This window comes from Ovis aries, chromosome 18 (genome assembly GCF_016772045.2).
Source record: "Ovis aries strain OAR_USU_Benz2616 breed Rambouillet chromosome 18, ARS-UI_Ramb_v3.0, whole genome shotgun sequence".
NCBI lineage: Eukaryota > Metazoa > Chordata > Mammalia > Artiodactyla > Bovidae > Ovis > Ovis aries.
In genome coordinates, this window is record NC_056071.1 from 25,188,826 (window position 1) to 25,214,888 (window position 26,063).

At 43.5% G+C, this 26,063-nt stretch overlaps 1 protein-coding gene across 3 annotated transcripts in view; it reads right to left on the bottom strand.

Moving 5' to 3' along the window:
• Window positions 1-105: 105 nt before the first annotated feature.
• MTMR10 (myotubularin related protein 10) overlaps window positions 106-26,063 on the bottom strand; it is a 43,637-nt gene continuing 17,679 nt past the window's right edge. For 2 of the 3 annotated variants that reach the window (XM_004017803.5, XM_042235156.2), the window contains exons 3-16: window positions 25,910-26,046; window positions 23,449-23,521; window positions 22,851-22,993; window positions 17,087-17,177; window positions 11,094-11,253; window positions 10,532-10,619; window positions 10,363-10,451; window positions 9,844-9,974; window positions 8,725-8,794; window positions 8,051-8,121; window positions 6,389-6,558; window positions 5,146-5,316; window positions 3,854-4,036; window positions 106-3,098 (exon numbers count right to left, since the gene is read on the bottom strand). In XM_004017803.5, coding sequence (XP_004017852.3) covers window positions 2,502-3,098; window positions 3,854-4,036; window positions 5,146-5,316; window positions 6,389-6,558; window positions 8,051-8,121; window positions 8,725-8,794; window positions 9,844-9,974; window positions 10,363-10,451; window positions 10,532-10,619; window positions 11,094-11,253; window positions 17,087-17,177; window positions 22,851-22,993; window positions 23,449-23,521; window positions 25,910-26,046 — 2,174 coding nt within the window. In that variant the 3' untranslated portion in view covers window positions 106-2,501. The remainder of the gene's footprint in view (window positions 3,099-3,853; window positions 4,037-5,145; window positions 5,317-6,388; window positions 6,559-8,050; window positions 8,122-8,724; window positions 8,795-9,843; window positions 9,975-10,362; window positions 10,452-10,531; window positions 10,620-11,093; window positions 11,254-17,086; window positions 17,178-22,850; window positions 22,994-23,448; window positions 23,522-25,909; window positions 26,047-26,063) is intronic. The other variant, XM_042235155.1, reaches the window with a different exon arrangement.

The following is a 26,063-nucleotide window of genomic DNA, read 5'->3' on the forward strand; positions in this document are numbered from 1 at the left end:
GACAGCCAGTTGAGAACTGAGGTTTAGAGCAGGCAGAGCAGCAGGGATGAGACACAAGCATAGCTAGAAGAAAACATCTCACCTCTCACATCAATAACAAAGGCAACCATTTCTAGGACATTTTATTAGCACTCAGCACTTCCTTCACATTCATCACTCTGGAAAACAGAATCTCTCACCTTCCTACCCATCCTACTTTAATGCAAGTCACAATCAATTTTAGGCACAAAGGTTTTCATTTTCTTTCAAAATCAAGTTTCAGCTACTCGAGGTTACTGCTATAGCAAGAAGAGTTTGTTGAAGTATGTGTTGAACAGTTTTCACCTTCTGTTAGCACAAATTAATATACTTTCTTAAATAAAGTTAGACACTTTTGGTTTTAAAGTTGGTTTCCATCACGAACAACAGTAAGACGCTTTACACCTTGAAGTCCGATCCGAGAGTCTGCCCGCGTGGCCCTGTCAGCAGAAGCTGGGCATCCATGTCCGGTGCTGCCCTCGGACCCTGTCCCCACATCCTCGGCCAGCAACGGGCCGGTGGCTCTGCAGGGGCCAGAACTTAATGCTGGGATAGTTGTTGTTCATATTATGCACGATAAACTGTGGCACAATAATCATGATAAAACAACTGTTCAGCAAAAATAAAACACTGTATTACATTTACATTTGATTCTCATACAAAAATATGCACATTTTCTACTTTAAAACAGCATTTAACAGTACCTAATCATTTTAAAACTTGCAAGTTAAAAACATTTACTAAAACGGTTGAAATAAATGTGATAGGGAAGAAAGTTATAGAGAAATAAATGCTCAACCCGAAAAAACAGTAACAAATTAAGACAATTTGTAATAATTAAAAAGCAGCCTAATGGAAAATGGGGAAGAACTGTTACATTTTCAGTGGCAAGATGGGATTTGGGGTTTTCAGGGGGCTGGAACTGGTTCCAGTCAAGGACTATAAAAGTCCTTGTGGCAACAGTGCTACTTACATAAACTTATATAAACTAAAAAAGCCCTTATTTTCTAGGCAGGTTGGGAGAAAACACTGAGTTTACCACAAGATGGATTTCCTTAGACACTGCATAGGAGTTTCCATCCTTTTAAATCTAGAGACATTATCCAACAATTTTTAAAGGCAAGTAATTCAAACAGAAATACCTATTTGTTACATATGAAGGTAAAGCACTGTTTTGAAAAAAATTTGTTTTAGAAAAAGACATAATCTAACTGCACACTTTAAACATGTTTTGAAAAGCATAAGATGGCAGTTTAAGACGATATGACAGTCACATTTCAAACATCCATCCTTTCCCAAAAGTGAAGTGTGTGATGACTCTGACCGGCACAGCTTTGGTGCAGCTCCCATGACACACGCGCCATCAGGAGCTCAGACAAGAGCACACCTGTCTTCGTCTCCTCAGCGCTGCTGTCACAGGCAGGGCGGGGCAGGTGCTCGTGGTTAAAATGGCAATATCCTGAGAGAAGTCCACCTCTACTCACCTGTCCTCCCTCCCCAAGTGCCAGGCACTCTGTCCTTCCCTGCAGGTGACCTGACTCCTGAGCTCACCACCCCTTTTCATGGGCAGGTGCCCAGAGTGGCTGGGTCTCGGTAATACTGCCAATGCTGGCTCTGCTCCCCGCCCCTCCCCAGACCTGGGGTGTCCAGGTGACTCTCAGCTGGAGGCTTCGTGACTAGCCTCCTTCTGATGTGTGGTAGGACTCTGATATCCTAACTCAAATTGTTTTACTCTGAGTTATTCATATCTTAATAGTTAATAATCAAAGGCACTTCTAAGTTTAATTATATTATCTACAGCAAATGCTTTTGAAGTCAACAGTGCACACCATTTTAAAGTTAGCCCTAAGCAAACTCATGATTTTAAAACACAGTGATCTACGGTCCCAGACAGCAATCTATAATAAATTACAGTGTGGGAACACACAGCTCTCAGGTGAGTTCAACTAGAGATAATGAAAGTGACCAGAAAAATGCACAAATACCCCTGAATACCCACTGGGGTCTGCTGGATGCTTCTTGAAAATACACCAGACACTAGTTCTTGACTCCCCTGATGGTTGGTGCTCAGGCTGCTAATCCAACCAAGGATCAGGGAAGCTTTAGTAGGTGGTTAGAAAGACAAACACCACACACAAAACCTGATTAGTCTGATCACAGTAATAAAATCATGGGAATGTCTGCCTGCAAATGACCTAAAAATGAGCCAGATCCAGCATGACAGAAAGAGAACATAAATAACAAAGGTTAGGCCTGTCTTTTAAAAAACCGTGAAGGAAACAATTCAACATGTTTTTAAGAATTAGTGCAAATTTCAGTTGTTACAGATAAATGATGAGTGTGTCCGACGTCTAGGGCAGCAGTTCTGCTCACCCCTCAGGACGTGCAGGAAGACCCCTTTGGTCTCCACATGTGAGGGTCTCAGTGGATAGCCATATCTTGGCCCCACGTGGGTCAGCAGTCCCGCTCGTCCCTTAGGATGGTCAGTCTTCATTGGCGAGGGTCTCAGTGGACAGCCATATCTTGGCCCCACTGAGAAACTTGCTCAGCGGTGTCCCCGAAATGCTCCGCCTGCACAGATTGCCCACTGGGGAGAAGGGGAAGGAGGATGAGAGGAAGTCCGGAGTGCCTGGGGCGTCGTGTGGGCCGCAGGCACGGAAGTACAGCCTGCTTGGGGCCAGCTCGGGGCCGGAGGCTGGCATGGGGCCACCCCGGGGCTGTCGCAGTGCCCTGCTCAAAACGTCCACCTCGTCAGCCAGCAGCGAGAGCTTGTGGAAGACCGTAATGAAGCCCCCATGCTGGATCTGGGCCTCGGGGACCCAGCGGAAGTAGCAGAGTTTCCACAGCTTGATGTGCGCCCCTGAGAGATGTGGCAGGATGGTCCCGTGCAGGTCAGCCGGCCTGGAGGCCCATTCTCGGAAGAACTGCTCCGCGTCCCAGTCCTGGCTGTCCCTCGGCTCCAGAGACGCTGGCTTCACCTGCAGGATTAGTGAGTTTCTCCTTGGCCGTAACTCCTCCTCACTGATGATGCCGTTCTTTAAGGAGGCTGGCATTCCTCTCAGTGTGGAGCTGTAGCTTTTCTGTACAGAGAGATTCTAGCATTATTCTCCTGGAGCTTCCCCTTTCAGAGAGATGGTAAAAGTGTGATGGTGAACATACACTCGGGTAGAATTTCAACCTTAAAGGACATTTTGTCCCTCCCTTGGTAATACTTGCTCCAATCCTCCTCCACTGCGAGTTGGACACTTGGGCCTTGACTTTGACAGGCTGTGGCCTGTATGAGGGTGGAGCTGATATATTCTATCCATCATAGGCAGACCTCTGGGAGACAGTGGATTCGTGATGAAGAAAGTCACATCAGGTTTTTGGTTTCCCGGCACAAATAAGTTATGTTTCCAGTATACGGTAATTTCTTAAGTGTGCAACAGAATTATGTCTAAAAAGACAATGTGCACACCTTAAATAGTTTACTGCTAAAAATGCTAACCCTTGTCTAAGGCCTAAGCAAGCTGTAATCTTTCTGCAATACTGACATCAGAGATCACAGATCACCATCACAAATATAATGATAATGAAAAAAACTTTGTGTGACTAAGACTCCTCCCACTCATTGCCAAGGGTACAGGTTCAGTCCCTGGTTAGGGAACTAAGATCTCTTGAGCTGCACGGCACAGCCATAAAAGAAAGAAACAAAGCAAATGACCCCTCAAACTTGCATTAGCAATGCTGTCATGGGACGTGCCTGGACTTTCAATACTCTGTTCTGAAAAAGATGTTTTTGGTTATGTGTGTGCAAACACCAGGTTTCCACCATTAGTGTGTTTTTATAGTTTACCTTTGGCCTTTTAAAGGACTTCACAGAACCATTTTGTACACAAGGCGTGTTCTTTCCAATGTAGAAGGGGTTGTGGAAAAGAGTGCGATCCTTTGGTGTAAACTGGAGAGACCAGTCCCAAACGGAGGGGAATTTTAAACCCTTCTCATCACCCAGCTGGATATTTTTGCTTATAGCAAATTCCTGCAAAATAAAATATTTGAACATTTGTGAAAAATGCCAAACTCAAGATTTTCTCATGATAACTTCCTTTTTGATGAGTTGTTCATCATTATACAAGTGAAATGTTCTGAATGAGGGCGATTCCCACCCCTCTGGAGCAACATACTCTGCTCCCCAGAACAGACGTTGCTGGCACCCGGCACGAGGAGGGCATGGCCCTTGCGTGAGGAGGAGGGGGGCCCTGGGCAGTGAGCATGTTCTTGAGTGTGAACTCATGGCGGGAGCTCACCCTAGCACAGTGGCCTGAACAAACCCTCTCCTTACATGCTCACACCCACAGTCTTGAACAGCATGTGTCTTCAGGACGCTCAGCTACTGGTTTGAGGCAGCAGCTTCACAGATGAGGAACTCAGACTCAGCAGAATCCCAGCCCTGGCTAGGACCACAGCTCACCATGAAGGCAGCCCCTCCTGCAGTCTTCCTGAAGGCCCATGAGAGCGTCCTTCTGGGCACTGCAGCCTCTGTGGCTACACCCACTTCTCCAGATATGGATAAGACAGAACTCGTGGTTCCAGAAGGCTCCACCAGGGCAACCAGAAGCTGGTTTCAAGTCTGGCTTGAGACCCTCCCTAGTCATGGTTATTCCTCTGGGTTAAGAGTTGGGCCTGGAATCTGACAGGCCGACGTAAAAGTGACTTGCCCCATGGCATCAGGGTCTGAGGACACCTGGGAAGCAGTGCCCAGCAAGAGTTCCAGTCTTGCATCATGCCTGTGTTTCCTCTCAAATTCCTTCCCCATAGAATTCTCGAAGAAAAGTCATTTGCTTTATACCCCTTTTATTCTACTGTCCTAGGAAATAAATGTTTTCAAACAGGATCTTACCAATTACCCATTCAGACAGCTCAAAGGTGAACATATAAATACAAAAGTACAACATTTACGGTGGTTAAAATAAGCTGCATCTTTCAATAAATGTCAGAGAGAAAGACCTAGGATGCTCACTCATACAAATGCAACAGGTTCAAGTTCCTGGACTGTTATCCATCTGAAACTACAGCTTAAAAAGGTATTCATAACTGAGACAGTTTAACAGGAACACAGCTACTGCACGCTGCCATAGTGGTGCTCACCGTGCTCTGTTGCACACGCTGGTGCGGAGAGTTAAACAGGAAGGTGCCAAACAGGGCCACACGGGTGCTGTCGTGCAGCACCGCCAGGTAAGTCTCAGAGAACTCAAAGGCCGCTGGGCACTGCTCCAGCAGCTGCCACGTAGTGTCCAGGAAGAGCAGGAACACGGGAGCCTGGCAGACACATGAGGAAATGAGATTACTCAGTGCTGGTCCACAGGGCTCACGTCTACCCCCAAACTTCTCACTGACATGAAGGAAGAGATTAGTAGACAGTGAAGCCTGTGTGCGTGGCCCCGAAGCTGAGCTCAGTGTACATGAGTAGACTAGACGGCCATGGCACCCTCAGACCGAGGCTGCCCTGGGACGTGTCTCAGCACCTCTCTGCCCAAGTCCACCACGGTGAAGTGGCAAACTAGACAGACAGGCAGGGAATCGCCCTGTGAAGGGGGAACAGGGAAATAAGTGTTTAAGCCAAACCTGGAAACAGTTCTTCAGAACATTTAAAACAAAAAACCTCCAAACCAAAAAGAAGCTTCTGTAACAACTTTTGGCTGACCCTGCAGTCAGCATCCAGAGACGTTCCTGGGTTTCAGAGACTGGCTGGTGTGGCCTCGGGGTCCCAGGGCACACCCTCAATGCAGCAGCTGGCAGCAGCCCCTGCATCCACCCAGTGTGTCTTGATGAGTCAGAGTCAACACGGGAAGCATTCACTGCTGGGGCTTCCTCAGATGGCAGGGACTGTTACACAGGACAGCGAGTCAGCAGTGCTCTTAAGAGCCTCCCTGACATGGGACACTGCAGGGCTCTCACAGCCCCACAAGGACCCGAGGCCATGCCAGCCTCGCAGCTCTTACGTGTGCCCCCCAGCCTCCCTCAACACACGTACCCCATTTTAAGAAACTATGATACTCCAAAGCTGGTTTTCCAAAATACCTAACGTGCCTATTGTCTGCTTACAGAAGACCTGCCGTATTAATGGCATTTCTTCAAGCAGTTTTCAACTAAGAGAAACTCAACAGATTACTTTTTAGAGTGTCGCCTATCATACAGTTATGATAGTCTTCATAAACACCTCAACTTGAACTCTATCCATGGGTCAGTCTTGGACTAAGATAGGATGTAGTGAAGGCAATGTTTTAAAAGCCTCCTTGTCCCCTTCTGCACAGAATATCTCTCCCCATGATGATGGGGTTTTACCCTGTGCATGCTGAAGGGCTGATGATAAGCATGAAGGTTTTGTTACCTCCTTCTCCGATCTCTTCAGGTGGTTGCATCTGTCCAGGAACGGATATCCAGCCATGACCCACTCTTTCTGTATCAGACTCTGAAACCCAGTGATGGTCCTGAAATAGGGGTCCAGCATCACTTGGACCAGAGAAGCTATGATGCAGCTCAGGTCTCTTCCCTCCTCCTCTGTCAGTGAAATGGAAAGACAACGCTCAGTACACAGCAGAATGCTCAGAGAAGGACGGAAGGGGAGATAGAGCATACACTTCAGTGTTCTGTGTGCGGCGGCCTTTGAGATCATCTGTGTTAGGACATTTCATTCAGGCTAGCAACTCTAAATATTGCCTACAGATCATTTACACTCATGTTTAATGGAGAGATGGACTTTTACATATGAATGTTTTCTAGGTATCAGAAGTGTAGCCCTCACTCTTTTTACATTTCAATGATCTGTGGCAAAAATCTCCCAGGAGTCCATTCTATTCCTGTTTTGGCAACAGTATTAAATATCCCACAATCTTTCCACTGATAGCTCGACAGGGTGACTCAGAGGTGAACGAGAGAAAGGGAACTATCCACCATCATCTGACAAGGTGGCAAATGCTTCCCTCCCATCTTTCATATCTGATGTCCTTTAATAATAAGACCAGGAATACTCTGATAGCAAAGCCAGCCACAAAAATCAGAAGAAAACTATCATATAGTATCCATTTTATGTAATGTCATCAACAAAGTATAAACAAACCAAATTATCTCAGGAATGCAAGAATTTATCCTAGAAATGCAAGGTTGGTTTAACACCTGACAAAGTAACACACCATAATAAAAAATAAAAGGACAAAAATTACATGATCATCTCATTAGATATATAGAAAGCATCTGTCTGATTAAAATTCAACATTTATTCTGGATAAAAACCCTCAGCAATCTAAGAAGAGAAGGGAATTTCAACCTGACAAGTGGAATCCACAAAAACCTACAACTAACATCACTCTTGCCAGTGAAATCCTGGACACTTTCCTCCTAAGATGGGCAACAGGACAAGGATGTCTGTTCTGTCACTTCTACTGAATAGTGTCCAGGAAGCTCTACACAAGAAGTCAGGCAAGAGAGAGAAATCCAAGGCATTTCAAACTGGAGAGGAACAAGCAATAACTATATTTGCAGACAATGAGTGTCCATATGTAAAATAAAACCCCTGCAGAATCCATAAACAACTACTAAAACTAATGAATGAGTTTAGTAAGGTTGCAGGAATTTTATACACAATGAGTACACAGTACATCTGAAAATGAAATTTAAAAAGCAACTATTCACAACAACATCAAAAATAAAGATTTAACAAAATAAGTGCAAGGGTTCTACACTAAAAACTATAAAGCTGACATGACATGAGAGAAAACCCATATAAATGGAGAGACATTCATTTCATGGATCGGTGGATTCCACGTTAAGACAGTATTCTCCCCAGTCTCCAGTTCAACATAGTCCTTTCCAAAACCCAGTAGGCTTTTTGCTGATCCTAAAAGTTATACAGAAATGCAAAGGACCTAGAATAAACAAGACAATTTTGGTAACAAGGTTGGAGGACTTACATGTCTTAATTTCAAAGTGTACCCTAAAGCTACAGCACCCAAGATACTGTGGCCCAGGGACCACGGTGGTCAGGAGTGGTTACCTTGTAGCACTACAGACAGACGTTTGCTCTCTAGCACGTACACGAGTTCTGCTGCATGTTTAAGAAATGCCCTGGAAACAGAAAGGGAAACACAATGTTAAAAACTAAACTTCCATTACAGATATACTGTTTAAAGTACTTGAAGTCAAGCAAATCTAATCTCTCACCATACCCATTTGTAGTCTCTGTAACCTTTCGGAGTTTCTTCAGTATTTATATGAACACAGTTTGGTTTTTGTTTCAGGGAAATTCATTAACCTTTGCTGATTTACATGACCTTGAAATCACCCAACTACAGAGATGAAGAAGAGATGAGTGGCTCCCAGGGGGCAGGGGTGGAGCTGTAGGGGATGGGGGCGCAGCCCTCCAGGGGTGGCAGGAGGGAGATGTAGTGATGGGGCAGTCTGCATCCTGACTTTGTTGGTGGTCACGTGGGTCTACAAATGTGATGAAACCACACAGAAACACATGAGAACACCTGATTATAAATGCTGAACAGGGCCTAGCTTATACCACTGTCAGCTTCTCCGCTCCACAGCCATCATCCAGTTGTGTGAGCTGTTACCACTGGGAAGCAGGTGAGGAGTGCTTGGCTCTGTAATATTTTTGCACCTCCTGCAGATATATAATTTCAAAATAAAGAGTTAGGAGAAAAAGAAAACAGTTGTACAAACCTTACGTATTCCAACCACCGTGTATTCTCCAGTGAAGAAAGCCATTTCTCTTCAGTTTCTTCAAACGGTTCTGCAATTAATATAATAACATATGTAATTCTATACACTCGTATATATATTCAATATAACAATTTTTGGCTTCTTAACATGATCAAATTGAGAGTTAGATGAAACATCACAGTTTCTAATACTTAAAAGTTGGCTTCAAGAAGTGCAATACATTTGCATTTAATAATAAAAACATTTAAGAAGTCATACTACAGTTCTATAAGGAATGGAACCAAGCACTCCCCAGGCCTCCGTCTCCTCTCTGGCTCTTCCGAGGAAATCTCAGAGACTCCAACCACCTCTGCCTCCTAGAGCTGCTGACCTGGCCTTCCCGGACTCTGGCCTTCCCTCCCCAGCCTCCCCACCACCGGCCTAGCCCTCCCTGCCTCCCACCCCTCTCTTCTGCCAGTGCCTGGCTGACATGGCCTTGGTGGCAACCCCTGCAGGGAAGGGGGCAGCTTCCTGGCAGGGCCTGTCCTGGCTCATCTCAAGGTGCCCCTCGCCTCACAAACCCTATCCCTGCCACCCCGAGTACTGGACGGCTGAAAGATACAGTTGCCGTGTTCACAAACACACATCCCCGGCTCCACCCAGCTTGCCTTCCAGTCCTGCTGCCTCTCCACCGCCCAGTGACAAGGGGCTCTCTGCGCATCCTTCACACCAAGGGCCCTTTCCTGTGAGTCAGCCACCCAGGGGCACATCGAAGCACCCCGTGAGCGTGTGCTCCAGCAAACATACGCGAACTCTGAGGCCGCACACATTTTCATGTGACTCAAGACATAACTCAGCACATTACAGTCTTTGTCTGTGAGGTCGCACACTGTTCTACTAGCAGACACTTTTCCTCCAAAACTAAACGCAGCTTAAACTTCATTTTCTAAGAGCTTCTGACATTCTCATATAATAATAATTTGTACAGGTATATTAATGAGCCTCTACTTATTAACTATTTCTAAATTTTTAAGTAATGTCATTTTTCCTGACATGCCTCGTACAATGCCTCATAGAATCACCCAGTCATTGTTTACATAAGTATATATATATATATATATATAATGAAAATAAAATTACCATTAACACAAAGTTGTTTAAGTTTTACAAAAGCCACCTGAATATCTTGGATGTTGGGTAAGGTCTTGTCCAAATCTGACTTGTAGACATCACTTCTCTGTGGATGACTTTTAGTTATTGCATTACAAATCCTAATAAAGACAAAACCTTTGAGTCACTATTCATTCTTTTATTCAACATATACGTTTTGAGCACCTATATGAGCTAACTATGCCACCGTCTTAGTTGGTGTGACTTGATAAACCTAAGACGCACTGAACTATAAGAAAAACCTGATTCATTCTGCAGTGTCTTGACCAGGAATCACTGCACTCTGAAAGTTCTTTAGAAGCAACACTACAGCAAGGTGTCAGCAACATAAGATCCTTGTATGCCAAAGAACTAAACTACGTTTAGTATAACCTGAGAGTTCACATCCTCTCCACAGTGGTAATGCTTGTATGAAGTACATGATGCCTTCTGACTCTCTAGCTAGAACAACAAAGATACCCCAGGCTCTGAGGGTGGTGGCCCACTCACCTCTGCTCAATCTTCCTCTGCTGCAGCACGTCTCTTATGAGGGCTGTGCGCACGAGGGCACTGCCGTTCGAGTGGCTCCAGCACCAGAACTAGGAGAGAAGCAAGATCTTTACTTAACCGGCTGGAAAGTGGAACACAGTATTGGAGAGACCCAGCAGGCCTCACTTACTGGCATCCGTCTTCCAACAAAAGAATGGGAGAAGACCTTCAGGTCTTGATCTGCTAGCGAGCTCGGCACCACGAAGTACTCTGGAAGGCTGCAGATGAAAACACAAATCATGACGTGAGAGCTTGGCTTCCAGTGGGACAAGCATGCTCTGCAGACCCCACTTTAACTAATGTGCACCCCACCTGGTGAGCACTGTGGGTACACTGAGGAGCCTAGATACAGTTGAAAACAGATGTGACATGGTCAGTTATCCCAAAAGCTGTATTATAGCAGAGGAAGAATCCAAAGGAAGCATTTGAAATACTGTCTAGAATGACTATTAATCAAACATGTATGCAATTTCTCAAAAAAAAAACCAAAATCCACCCTGGTCCTCTTAACAAGCTATGGGATAGGAAACACCAGTCACACCAACCCAACCTGACCCTCAAGTCTACCGAGAAGCATCGAATCCTTCTCTCTCCCTCTTGTCTGTTTCCCATCCAGTTACCAATGACGGCAGAGTCTGACGACTACCCCTAGAAGCACCCCGGCAGTGAGCACCCTGCCAGAGCGAACTCACCACGTGGAGATCATGTAGCCCTCGTTGATGGAGCAGACCCTCCAGCCCAAGGCACCCGTCCTCTTCACCTCCCTGTCCCAGTCTGAGTACGTCTCGAACAGTGGCGTCTTCTGGCTGCTGCTGCCCCCAGCTCCCAAGGGTGCTCCATTAGCTTTGCTGGCTACAAGAAAAAGCAACAGTGTTAAGCCAGCTCTGAATCCCCTCTCCTGCCTCCTGTCGCCAACACACTGCGATGTAGCATCCCTGTTTGTCTCCGGTCTCTCCAAGACCACCTCACCTGTCCTGGCCTGTCCCCACCTGTCCTGGCCAAGAGGCAGCCCCCTCCTCTCTCAGGACATGCCCCGCGTCCACTCCTGCAGCACCTCCATGCCCTGTCCAACCACTAGCTCTGCCTGCAGCACCTTCTGGCACTAGAGAAGGCTCTCACATGGCCACCTGGACCACTCTCACTCTACATCACACACTGCCTGTTACATTCACTGACTACCTTCTCAGGGCATGAACGATGCTGCTCCCACATTTCCTCTCCAGTCATCTCCTCCTGAACTTTCAACTGTTTGTGGTCACTCTTAACCCCTTGCCCCAAGCTGAAGCATGAACCCAGGTCACTGCTGGTTTTGCCTAGAGAGAGAATGCATCCACCAGCGCCTGCACTCCTGAGCCGTCTGGACCTTTCATCTCTCCGCTACTGACTTCTCAGCCCTTTCCTACTGTGACTTACTGTGACACTCTTGGTCTCTACTCAGCTTTCCTCTGATGATAAGCTCACGTGGACTCCTCACACTCCACTAGAGGGCTGGTGCAATGGAGGGTTACAGAGGCCAGGACCTGACCTTCCCAAGCAAGGAAGCTTTCCACTTGAGAAGTGGGGGGCATGTGCACAGCCTCAGGAGGGCCTCAAAGGGACCAGAGGGAAAGAAGGGTCCACTCTGGGTGACAGAGGGTACCCCTCTCAGCCTGGGCTCTCCCTACTTGAGCTGCACTCAGCCCAGCCAATTGCTGCCACAAGACACCCTACCTGAGAAACAGGCTTTCAGGATGCTGCCCTTGCCCCAACGTCTCCAACTGCATTCTCTTGAAGTACCCTCGCAAGCCTGCCCTGACCCTTGTTGCCCAGTGCTCTCCAACTTCCATCCTCCTGTAGCTGTGAAGACCCTTCTCCATCTGGTGAACATGACGCGCCCGTTCCCATGGACTACTTACTAAACCTGCTGTAAAACAGGTATTTACTGAGACGTGACCACAGGCTAAGGCCTGAAAATGGACAAACGAGTAAGATTTCACCCCTACTTCAAGGTGCTTGTCAGTGCACTGGGTGGACGTGAGTGATGAGGAGCAGGAAGCCCTGCGCTGTTGCTGGGGCCACAGGCTGGGTGGGGGAGGAAGGCTTCTGACCCGAGATGCTCTGAGCAGAGTCCTAAGGAACCAGCCAAAGCAAGCGCTGCCCAGTGGCTGATGAGAAGGAGAAAGGCGTGCTGGGCAGAGCTGGACTTAAGAAATGTGGCCGATTTGTACACCATTGAGTAGTGAACTACCTTAAGTGCAGTAAGGGTGCCAGAGGTGGCGGCAGGGAGGTTGGGGAATGCTCAGACGCACAGGTGTGCTGTACCAAAGAGCAAGCACCAGCCACACGTGTTCTTTATATTTCAAATGAAATTTAAGTTTAACTGAGATTTTAAATTCAGTTCCTCAGCTGCATCAGGCACATTCCAGTGCTCAACAGCTACATACGGCCAGCGACTTCTCTACTAGACAATGCAGGGCACACGACACGCCACCACTGGACAGCACTCATGACTCTAGATCGGGAAGGGTCTCAGGTGCCAAGCTAGGAATTTAGGATTTTCTCCTTTAAGTGGCATCAAAATTATGATGATCATGATTCTAACAGAGCCTGTTAAAAGTTAAAATGCTCCTTCTAAGCCCACATTCTGGCATGGTGCTCCGTCTCAGCACCTGCTCTTAGAGTGACCTGCTCTTAGAGAACATTCTGGGAAACCTGGGACCCGTGATTGCTCTAGAACTCAGAACCCACATGGAACTCCCAGGCAATTCCCGCTTTACCCAGTGTTCCAAAACACCGAAATCCACAGCAAGCTAGCCAGTATTAGAAAACCTAAGAATTTCATCTTATGACCAAATTAAAGGGGGACAAACCCTTTCAAGAACAGAAAAACATTTGACAGAGTTCAACAGAGCTCGTGATGTAAAAAATAGCAAATTTTAGCAAATTAGGAATAAAAGGGGATTTCCTTAACTCGATAAAGGCTATTTGTCAGAAACAAACACCAAACATCATCCACATTCAAACCAAGAAAAGAAACGCTGCCTTTACCACCACCGCACAGAGGTGCCCGCCACGCACTGAGACCACCACCAGAGAGGAGCTGAAAGAACACCACGGACTTTCGCCAGAAGCTTGTAAACACTCTGGCAGCTCTGCCCTAGTGGGTAGCCAGGACTGCATGCTTCTCAGTGTCCTGAGGTCGAAGACTAGGAAGCTGGGCTGAGAACACACTCACTGTTTATGAGACTGCTCTTCTGGCAAAAATATATAAAATCTCAAAATCAGAGGATAAAGAGATGGCTTTTTCTGAACATGAAGCGAAGGCACCTAACAGGGTCTTGCACTGTGTGCTATTCCACAGGTTCTGCCTGTTCAGAACCCATCCATGTCTCAGCCGCCAGGATCAGGGATCTTGAACACTCAACATCTTCTCCAGCGAGAGCTTATTATGGTATGTGCAGCAGGTACTCAGTCTGTCACTAGCGAGTCTGGCAATTTTTATGCTTTCCAGGAAGTCCTAAGGCCTGAAGCCCATGCCTGTATACGGGTACCCAGGGAAGGCTGGCTGGGCTGGTCCTCTAGAAGAGCCGGCCACCCTGACATTGCTGACTTAGGTCTCAGGATAGCCGTCCTCAGCCAGCTGACAGGGACAGGACAGGGAGCAATCTTGACCTTCACACCTTCACTGTGACACAGTTCACAGGTCTTATCCCAGACTCCAGCCCTACAGAGTTTTCATGTAACCAGCCCCTCCATAGTCAGAATGGCCTCAAGCAACAGTAAAGACCACAAAGCAGTCAACACAGGAAAACAAAGCCCATCACTTCAATGACACTGCAGAAATCAGAGTCACACAGAGGGCAAGGAAGGGAAGAACAGAACTGTGATCATGAAGAAGTTCCAGAGAGCTGAGTCAACAAAGTGGTTTAGATGCAACATTCAGACCTCATGGGCTGGGTGGTGCCACTGTTACTGTCTTTTAAAAGCTCTCCTAACAGGGATTCTGGTATATAGGCTGACGCACTCCTACTGCAGAGACAGAGCACCAGTCACAACCATTCACAGCTACATGAGAATGTTAGAAGAACTGACAAACAATAAACTAAAACTTTCTACAGTTTTGAATGGAGTTCGTTCTCAGCAAGTGGTTTTCCAATAAGCACCTAAAGGAACATCCAATGCTTACAAAAGGAGGATAAAATTGCAAAACAAAATGACGTCACTGACTTGACTTTCTTGCAGAGTTTACACTGCACCCCGAGATCTTGTTGCCCCATCTGTAAGCAGGGGTCTATCACAGGGTGGAGCTGCTGATCCTGGGCCTGTCAGGAACCCGAGGTTTTCACTCTTTAGTCCAGAAGCACAATCTGACCTCTTGTCAATTTCATAACAAAGATGGACCTATATCTTTTGGACGTTATTTGTCCAATAATACACTGACTGGTGAAAACAGCATCCTCATGGTTGCCTTCAGGTTAAAAGAGGAAAAACAGAACTATTGTTTCTGTTTGTCCCTATGCCTGCCGAGGTGTCAGCGTGGGGGTTGTCCCACCCCGCGGGTACCAGGCATCTTCCCAAATATCAGGATCCTCCCAGAAGTATTCAAGTGATGCTGAACACAAGAGAAAACCTCAGAATGACTAAGGCCAGCTAAAAGGCTCTTAGATAACTGCTGGCCACATCCTCCTGCTGCTCGTCCCGGCTGTGAAAACAGCTTTGTCGCCTGCCTGCCTGTAGTAAGAGCTTCTTTAATCCAGCCGCTGAATCAAGGTGTCATCCTGAAGGTCAAGGGTGGGTTACTGGGTCTTCCAATCAGTTTCAGAATCAGTTTAATGGATTCTGACTGCAGTGTGTGGAAATTTCAGGCCTCCTTTGATCTTACAAATGCAGTGTACCTTCAGGGAGGGTATGAAAGGATGTTACCCTACGAGGAACCTTACCAGAACTCTGGCTGAGCACTACATGTACGAAGTGCCTGCCCAGGAGGAGGAGTCTGAAGGATGCAATATAAAGTGCTCCTAGATATTTTACATGTTAATCGTCAATCATTACTTTCTCGACAAGCCACAGTGAGAAGATACAGAAGAGATGGATGGGAATAAGGAAACCCAGTGGTAGAAGGGCTATGGACTGAATAAACTATTTAAAATATTAACATCCCAGAGATGCCACAGTTGATGGAGACAACCGTGAGCAGTCAGGGAATCAGGCCTCGGGTCACCAAATGCATCAGACAGTTCACTGTCCTGGCTGAGTTCCAGGCATCACACTGTGCAGAACTTGCAGGTCTCTACAATGGACTCGTTCCTACCAGAAAAAAGGCAGCTGGTCTATATCATGAACAGTGGGAATCAAAGGCCCTCCTAGGAGAGGTGAGAGTGTGATTGAGGATCGCATCTGCAGCCTGATGATGTGCCAGAGGGCCATCTGTCCACCTCCTAGTGCAGACTTACAGCACCTCATCTTCAGACAATAAGTGGATTTGCTTTATGTTAAGAAATGAAAAAATTATTTGTATTGTTCAAGCCTAAGTTACAAACAGTTATATTCTGATACGAAAAATTAAATTACAAACATTTTGTTATCCGATTTCTTCAAGTATAGTACCATAAGACAAAAACTATGACTTCCACCTGTCATATCTGCAGTGTTTAGGAGCATCGTCTAAAGCAGTGAAGTACACTGACACCACACGCATCTGTGGGTGCTATATGCTGCTGCTGCGTCTTAATGCACTTACAACATAATGATACTGGAATACACTTCTATTACACACGTTACTTAGATTACTATACATGTTCTAACAAAATATAAAAGGCCAGTAAAATTAGTAACTTACAAGCTCCCCATTAGGACCATGCTGGCTAGGTGAAGGGACCTTTCACTACAAACATGCAGCTGATTCATCCTGCTCCCTTGAAGACAGGGCAAGCATGAGATTCAGCAAGCAACAGACAGGTGTTCACTAACCTATGAGGGGGGGAAGTGACAAATGACCTCACTGATTTTCCTCTAGCCTTTTATGAGGTTAAAAAAAGGAAACCGGTTGATCAAAATTACATTTGTATATAAAAGAACTCAGAATTATATGATCACTTGCAATTTTCTTTGGTGGCGTCATCACTGACATCTATGTGAACAGAACTATTCACTTTTGTAAAAACGGTTTAAAATACATTGTTTTTTGTCTTTCAGATGAATGCTCATCTTCCTTTCATGAATCTTATTCATAATTATAAAGTCAATATTTTGACTTAATGAAGTCCATTAAAGAGTTCAGCCACTTCAGCTTTTGCATGAAATCACACCTTTCCAAAAAAGATTACGAATTTCAGATGTTGTTTAATTTCCTCCAGTTTTCTTAAAAGGTGAGATTACTTTAACTCAAGCTACCAATTAATGGTGGAGAGGGAGAGTTATCTTCCTTCATCATAAAATACAAGCCACTGACTGCAGGTAAAATACTTGACACGCTTCCCATAAGCCTTTCGTTACAGTTGCTTATAGGTTCTTCACTTTTAAAGGAAATAATCTGACAAATATTATCTCTTTTAGCACAGAGTGCTTAATTCTCTAATAGTTATGAAGGTAATAATTAATTCAACAATCATTAAGGCTCAGGTACTTGGAGGCTTCTCATAAAACATAAGAATAAAATTTAAGACAATGTAAAGTTAGTCACAGTAGTTAATATTTTCATATTTACCTGAATTGTGGTATTTTTTCCCAACATATTCAAATGCAAAGAGTAGCTGGAGGTCTGTTGGCTGGGAATAATGAGCTATTGCAAGGCATACCTAGGAAAAATTCTACATTTAGAATTGATTTCAACACACGTGGTTAAATGAAACGTACAACGAGGCCTTGGGTGTGGGGAGCATCATCTGGGGCAAGGTCTATGGACACTTGTTTCCATGTTTTTCTGCTGACCTAGAGCTGGAATGGGCTCTCTCAGGCCAGGGATCTCATTCACTGCTGTGCCCCCAGACACTGGTCAATCTTTAGTGACTACACGCTAAGTGTTCAGTACATGTTTGCTGAGCTGAATTTTAACAGGGAAATAATTTTACTCAGATAAACAAAACTTGGAAAGTAAATGAAGCATTCTCAAAAAAGGCAGTGACATATCCACTCCTTAAAAAAAGGAGAAATTTTCATTTTTTAAGGACGATAATTATTTAATACCAGCAATTCGGAAGGCTCAGTATAAGGGATGCTCTTTTAATGTTCATAACTCATTTTAGATTTCAGAAAGATCTAAAAATAGAAGAGCTACAATTCTTTTCTTACAAAAAATAAAAATTAGTAAGAAACCCAAAAGTCCATGGGTGGTTAAAAGAGATACATTAAAAAAAAAAAAAAAAAAAACCTGTTTAAGTAAAATGGTTGAGACTCTGCCTGTGCTGGGAAAAGCATGGTCTTTGTAATCCAATGATCAGGGCTTGGATCATTGGATCACCCAGCCCCACCAAGCACCTGCCAGGAACCTGCGTGAAGTCAACTCATTGCCTGGAGCCTCAGTCTGGGCATGTGAATCATGAAGATGAAATTGAGGCTGCACTAAGGATGGGCAACTCAACCACACACCAGCCTCGAGAGCAGCTGCACACAGGGGGATATGGCTGCGATAAACCTCAACTGCTGCTGGACTGAAGGATGGTATTCCAGCTTACAGAGCCCCGGACTAGTGACGGGAGATGGGAGAAACAATCTCACACAAGCAGACAGAGGAAAATGAAGACAGACGCAAGAAGAGAACAACAGACCAACTTTTTACTTAAAAAGTTATCCTTTAAAAGAAAAAGCATTAAGTCAGAATGATATGCTTTTGACAGTGAGCAAGCAAGTTTAGTTAATTGTTAGTCCTTGTCAAATTAGCCATGTCTGCAGTGGGCTGATGCAGATTTTATTCACTGGTAAGTATGTGTCAGTTGTTAGAAATATATTTTAGAAGCCTTCTACAGAATAAATGCTTCCTGTCTTACTAAATTAAAACATAAAACTAGGAGAATGGTTATCATTAGTTTCAGTTTTGACAAAAAACAATGACAATAATAATGGCTCCTTGAAACTTACAAAATACCTTGCTATTCTTAATGCCTGTGGGAGAGCCTTCTCTTAGAGTCCATCCCACTTGGGAAGTTTAGGAGACAGTGACCTGCATGTCCATCCCCTGCCTGCTCACCAGTGCTTAGAGCACTTCTTCTAGGAGCAAACTACAGAATCTACACCTTGAAAAAGTCCTTCTCACTTCCTACTCCTCTGGGCACCATGTTTAGTTTATAAGCTTTGTTGCAATTTTCTCAAGGTTCTTTTTTCATTTTTGTCCCATTTTTCAGCACTACCAGAGCCACAATCTTAAGCCATACCTGCCTTATGGCATCTCTGTGGGCTTCCCTATATTCTAAAAAAATTAATAACACTTACGGATTCTCTTCTAAAGATGAACTTTTGAGCAATGACTCTGTTCTCTGGATTATCTGCTGCAATTACCAGATACCTGCATCCTGAATTAAATCTTCTCCACCAGGCAAGCTCTACCAGCCCTCCCGTACCTACCCCCACCCCCGACCCCATCCCTCAGCAGTCTCTGATCTGGATGCACCTGTCTGAATATGGTCCATCTGACTCAGTCCCAGCCACCTCCTTCTCCACACTCTGTTCAAGAAGCCCTTCCCCACTGATCAACCAACCATTCTTTCTCTGAAGCTGTCATTTCTGGTCAGTGCTCTGTAGTTAACTGAGCTTGCTCTGTAGTTAAAGGAGCGGTCCTTTCCAGGGCTTCACATACTAGTCATGAGCATGAATAAGGAGGAGGATACCGGGTTCTCTGTTTTACTTCTACTATGAAGTTCAATTGCTCCAGGGCAGATACCAGGTCTCCTCCCTTCAACAGGTACTTTCAGAGCAGTCACCTGTCCTAAGCCCCAGGCACTCAGAATGAACAAAACAAACACAAACCCTGTGCTCACCCTGAGCTTACATTCTAGTGGGGAAGAAAGACACTGAACCAGATCAACAGGAAAGTCTATAGTAAGAGACAAGTGTGAGTGCTAAAAGGGAAAGTAAAACGAGCAGGGAAGAGGATGTGAGGTGACAGAGTGAGGGAAGGAGAGAGCACGTTAGTTCTTTAGAAGACAAGACCAGGCAAGGCCTCTGCGCACATCTGAGGAAGCCCAGGAGACTCTGCACTTCTGCCATCTCCTTAGTACTTTCTGGGGGCGCTCTGCACTTCAGAACAGCTGCACTGAAAATACTAGTTTACAGAATGAGTTCCTAATGCAGTCAGGAAGTAATCCAAGCCCATCATACTAGTTATCACTTTGTCTGAGAACTTCAGAAAGCAGTCAGGGGCCGTGTTTACACAAAAGAAATCCACAGATCACTGATGATGGAAAATGTTTTTTGTGGCCACCAAGCCTATCTGGCTAGGCAAAACCCAGCACAGCCCATTTCTAAAATGCCCTTAAAAATAGCACATCACATTTACAAAGGTTAGGAAACAAGCCTTTAAAAGCATTCACATTTAAAGAAGACTACAAAAATAATCCTGTGACACTGACTCAGTTTAATCTCCTGCACTACAGTTGATTCTGGGGGAAGGAGACAGTCGGATCTAAGCTGTTGGTCAGCACTGTAACCACAAGTGCACATGACTCCGCTCAGGTAACCTCAGTCCGGGCTACCTTTGGAAACCCAGACAAAGGCACACACAACTGTGTCACACTCCCACTGTCACTGCAGGACACTCAGAAGAGCAGGAAAGCCAGGAGTCCTCTTCCTTCAGCCTTTCCACACACACTACCTAAAAGGACTATGTCCACATTCCTAGGTTCTATCACTAAGAGTGTAATAAGAGACTTTAAAAGTAGGTCTCATTTTCATGTACACTTATTCCAATCTTGTAATGTATTCCCTAAGCATGAAAAAATGTTCAGAAAAACTCTACACCTTTGAAAACTGCTTCTGAAATAGTTCATTTGCCCTGGCTATTGTAGGAAATTGTAATTTTTTGTAATACTATTGATTGATATTTAGGCAATAACAAAATAGACTACCAGAAGGCTTTGGAGCAATATTTAACAATATGTAAACCAATTTAACATTTCAAGATTTTGTAATTCAAATACGAATATAACTGCTGTATTTCCAAAAATTATCAATGGTTCACACATCAGAGAACTGTGAACACACATCTGGTCATTTTAAAACAATTTACAAAAATCAGAGTACTTCCAGAGAAAACAGTATTCAAAGTTTCCAGAGGCAGAATCAAGCTGTAACTTCCCAACTGTGCCCTAGTTTCAAACGAAAATTTTCACATGAAATAAAAGAGTATACTAGAATTTTTGTTTTAAATTCATGAAGACATTAAGCTTTGGCAGCCATACATGATTTAACCTGTGTTTGAAGATATGTAAATCAGGGAAAAAATTCTCCACTTGTATTTTTTTTTTCTGGCCATACCACATAGCATGTGAGTCCCTGACCAGGGATGAACCTGAGTCCCCTGCAGTGAAAGCACGGAGTCTTAACTGCTGGACTGCTAGGGAAGTCCCTCCATTTATATTCTTAATGCCTATGTTTCTTTCCTGTATTTCCCCTCTTATGATTATACAAAGACAAAAACAGTATTTCTTTTGGGTGTGAGGTAACTGCTTTTTATATTTTAAGACAGTGTGGAAAGGATTTTTGCCAGCAATCTGGTCTGCAGAAAGGGCATAAAAAACTGGAGCCGCCTGGTCAGTTTTGTGTAGATGGTTCAGTGAGGCCCCTGAAGCACTTGCAAGCAGCAACAACAGGTAAGGGATATTCTGAATTTCTGTTTCATTCATTTGGAAACTAATCATTTATGTGGAAATATCTTTCATGCTTCTACTTTGTACTGTTAAATTTAATTTTCCTTGGTTCACGCTTTATCGCCTCAATTATACTTAACAACAAGTATCCTAGATGGTGCAAGAAGGAGTCAGATAATTATGATTTTCAATGACTGACACAGTGTCATCCGAAACACAGAATAGAGGATGGGAGAAAGGTAAACTTCCTGGAAGACTGTTGGGCCACTGTATCAATTTCTTACTTAAAATTTAAAAAAAAAAAAAATCCTGTTTTAACTCCATTCCCTCAGTTCCAATGGTGTCCCTACTCTTGACATGCTATACATACTGAAGGTAATGTTTCCATAAGCAGATTCCCGGTGCTTTGATTAAACAACAACTATAGTGGAATTTTAAAAATTAACTTGGTTCAATTATTTTATATGCAATCTACCACCTAATCAATTCTGAAGTCTTTCTACATAAGAACAGGTACCTCAAACTAGTAAAATGCCAAAATCACAAACTGCAGAACTGAATGGCTAACAGCAGCCATAAAAGTTCTCTGGCTGAATTTCCCATCCTGCAGCATGCAGAAAGATGGTCTTAACACACTCTCTCTGAAAACTGGTCAGCTACAGACCCACCACCACTTCTGCTACCTAATCGAGCTGCAATGGCCAGGCATCTTCAGATATTCAATTCATGTTTGCCCTCCTGTAAAGAAGCTATTGACTCTGGTTCTAAAAATAAACTGATCACCTCCCCACCAAAGTACATGAAGACAGCTGCCATAATGTTTTTCCTATAGCCTTACTGATATCAACAGAAAATTAACTGCAGTAAGTTTACTGACCATGGAGAACAAATGCACCCATTTCTCATGGCCCAAAACTCCCTCATCGCTCCTCTATTCTCAATACAAGAGGGCAAGGCTCCCCTGGAGATTCTGTTAGTAGACTCTGCACTTGCTGCACCACAGACTAGCCGGGGTGGGAGGTTGCTTAAGACCAGCTTTACTCCTCTACTAAAGCCAAAATATGGACTCAAACAAGGAATTTCTGCCCTTGAATCTCACTCCATGAGTTTGCAATAAACATTTCCTGGAAGGCAGGGGAAAAACAAGGCAATTAAAAAGCCCTTAGCTTTTACTTGCCCCTGTGGAATATCATTTAAATTAATTCATTAAAATTTCTTTATTGTACTAATATTTATTAGACCCCTCTTATAACTACATATTTACCTAACCTTATATAACCTCAATCAAGCTTTTAGTTTGATAATAAAGCTCTGAGGTTCTGAATTAAAAGTCTTACCAAACCTCAATTACAATATAGCATCATCTTTTCAATCTTTTTAACGAGAAAAAAACCAGCTGGTAATGATCTTAATGTAAAAGGTACATGATAGTTTTTTGTATTTTAGAAGTTGATAAAAAAAAATTATGTAGAATAGCTTAAAGTAGCCATAAACTAGTCCAAGGAAAGAGTTCTAGAAACATTCCTGACTTTAACTTTACATAGGGAGACATCTAATAACTTCCCCTAAAAAAAAAAAAAAAACCTGAGCAGCTGAGAAATGAGAATTTCCGTAAGGAACTGTAACTGGTGAACACAGTGCAAAAGTTGTGACAGAACTTAACAGGATTACCTTTTTGGCACTTTCAGGACCGGATTCATCAAAGCGAAATCTGACAATTCTGAAATCTTTACAGTAAATAATTAACTCTGTTGGATTAAATTTCAGCTTCTGGTTTGGACCCAGGACTTTCTGCTTCCTCTTGTGGTCATTTACTGCAAAGGAAAAACATTTCTTTCTTGATACTTACTCTTTAGTAGACTTTAACAAACTCTTGCTGAGAACAACTGGAAGATCGCCCACCACTTGGGTACTGCTTCTCTGGAATCTTTCCTGTTCAAATATGATTCTGAGAACTTTGGGGAGTCAGTTTTAACCCTGCTTCTGATGATAGCAAAGAGATCTCTTTACACAAAATCACTACCATCTATACTTAATGATTAAAGTTTTAATTAAAAAGAGGACAAATACCAGAAAATATAAAAAGCCATATATTTTATATCTCTATTTTAAAATAATTTACTGATTACTTTTTAATTAATTTTCCTGGGACCCAAAATATAAAAATAAAAAAGGAAAAAACCTACAGAAATAAAATTCCAACCAAAGTACTTGAGGGATATAATTCTTCAAGTGAGAATTTAGCAACTGAGTGAAGAATAATACATACGTGTGACTATTTGCTCAATACACGTTAAAGGCACATCATGTTCGCCAAGTAGAAGGTTTCTGTAATGGAATTTCTGAAATAAAAAAGTACGTTCATGTTAATTCTGTTAGCAATCACTTCCCAATGGTAATAACAAGCCTTACTGTTAGGTGTGATCAGAAGCTGCAAGGACGCTCTCTGAAAAGAACAGAAAGCTCTTGCCTGTGTGTAGCTATGACATTTGAGAAGGCAATGGCACCCCACTCCAGTACTCTTGCCTGGAAAATCTCATGGACAGAGGAGCCTGATAGGCTGCAGTCCATGGGGTCGGTAGGAGTCGGACACGACTGAGTGACTTCACTTTCACTTTCCACTTTCATGCATTGGAGAAGGAAATGGCAACCCACTCCAGTATTCTTGCCTGGAGAATCCCAGGGACGGGGGAGCCTGGTGGGCTGCCGTCTATGGGGTCGCACAGAGTCGGACACGACTGACGTGACTTAGCAGCAGCAGCTATGACAGTGCTGGCACTGTGGCAGCACAGAATGCATTCCAGTAGGAATCAGGGGAGGAAGAGAGACATGACATGCCTGCTTCGATCACATTCTCTCCACCTTTCTCCCACACTTTAAACAATAAAATTAGGGCAGATTACACACTACAGTGTCACTATAACTTACAGGATATGTTACAGTATCCCGTCAATCACTTTACAGCAAACACGTGCATGTCTAGTTCAGGTAAAACTGTCACTAAAATAGTAAAGAAATGGGCCTTCAAAGTCATCAGATTTTAATGGGTAAAGTCATGGCCTGATTTTCACAATGGAGATTTTAGAGCAGAAAGTCTACCAGAAATACACATCTTTAGTCAAACTACTGCTTGTTTGTTAAACTCACTTTTTAAGCACACTTTCAGACTAAAGACATAGCTGATGCTATTAACCTTCTGTTGGTGGGGCACTGGCTAATTTTGTTCTATGAGTGGTACTGGATTTAAGCTCTTCCAGGTATATTGGTCTCATTTACAGTGAAATCTGGGGCCAAAGATAGAAATAAAGCTAAAAACAAAAGGAAAAACCCAAGTTTACAGTCTAATAAGCTAGTGTCTCTACGTAGTAGGTATATCTAAATGCCTTAAATTTAAATATACCTACACACTGCAATAGATTGAAATATACTTATCCATAGTCACACACTTCAGTCAAAAGTTTAGAATTACATCCAAATATAACTATCACAAATAAAGGTCTAGGGGGTAAAGTATATAACACTTTGCAAATCAAAATAGAAAATGAGAATTGAGGAAAAGTCCAGAATTATTAAGTTAGTCAAATGACTTAACTTTTGAGAACTCAAATTATATGGAGCTACTCTTATCCAGTTAGAAAATAAAATAGCAAGAGGTTATTAAGGAAAAACTTCATCAATATTTTTCTTCATTCTTACTAGAAATTTGAAATAAGAATTTGACTTTTTTTGAAAAATGCCAGTTAAAGATACTATGAAATACATAAAACATGCAGCATTTATGAGATTATTTGCTGTATACTTTTTTCTCTTTATCACCAGTCAAAAAGGATCTCTTTGTTTTTATATGTAGGTTAAAAGATTTAGAAGGAAATAATAGCTCCCTTATTAAAAAGGTTACATAAGCAAAGATCACAGAGGATAAATATAGCAATGTGACTTAAAACCATCTCACCAACTATACCCGCCTCAACATTCTCCATAAACTTTACTTTGGATTTTAATATAATACATTCCTAACCTTACATTCAGTTCAGTTCAGTTCATTCACTCAATTGTGTCTGACTCTTTGCAGCTCCATGGACTGCAGCACACAAGGCTTCCCTGTCTATCACCAACCCCTGGAGCTTGCTCAAACTCATGTCCATTGAGTGAGTTGGTGACACCATCCAACCATCTCATCCTCTGTCATCCCCTTCTCCTCCTGCCTTCAATCTTTCCCAGAATCAGGGTCTTTTCCAATGATTTGGTTCTTCACATCATGTGGCCAAAGTATTGGAGTTTCAGCTTCAGCATTAGTCCTTCCAATGAATATTCAAGACTGATTTTCTTAGAATGGACTGGTTGGATCTCCTTGTAGTCCAAGGGACTCTCAAGAGTCAGAGTCTCCAACACCACAGTTCAAAAGGATCAATTCTTTGGTGCTCAGCTTTCTTTTATGGATGTGAGAGTTGGACTCTAAAGAAAGCTGAGCAACGAAGAATTGATCCTTTTGAACTGTGGTGTTGGAGAAGACTCTTGAAAGTCCCTTGGACTGCAAGAAGATCCAAAAGTGAAGTCACTCAGTCATGTCTGACTCTTTGTGACTCCATGGACTGTAGCCTACCAGGTTCCTCCATCCACAGGATTTTCCAGGCAAGAGTATTGGAGTGGGTTGCCGTATCCTTCTCCAGGTATAAGGTATAAGGGTATAAAGCCTTGATATAATTAAACAGCATACAAATCAAACGCACCTGTAATGGCATTGGATCATCCGTAATGAAGGAAATTTTGAAGTTACTGCATATCAGTTTTCCCCACAAATCATACTGGCTTGTGTCCGATGCGATGCATTTTCTCACAAAATTGACTTCATTTACAACAATTTCTCCTTTACAAAAAGAAACA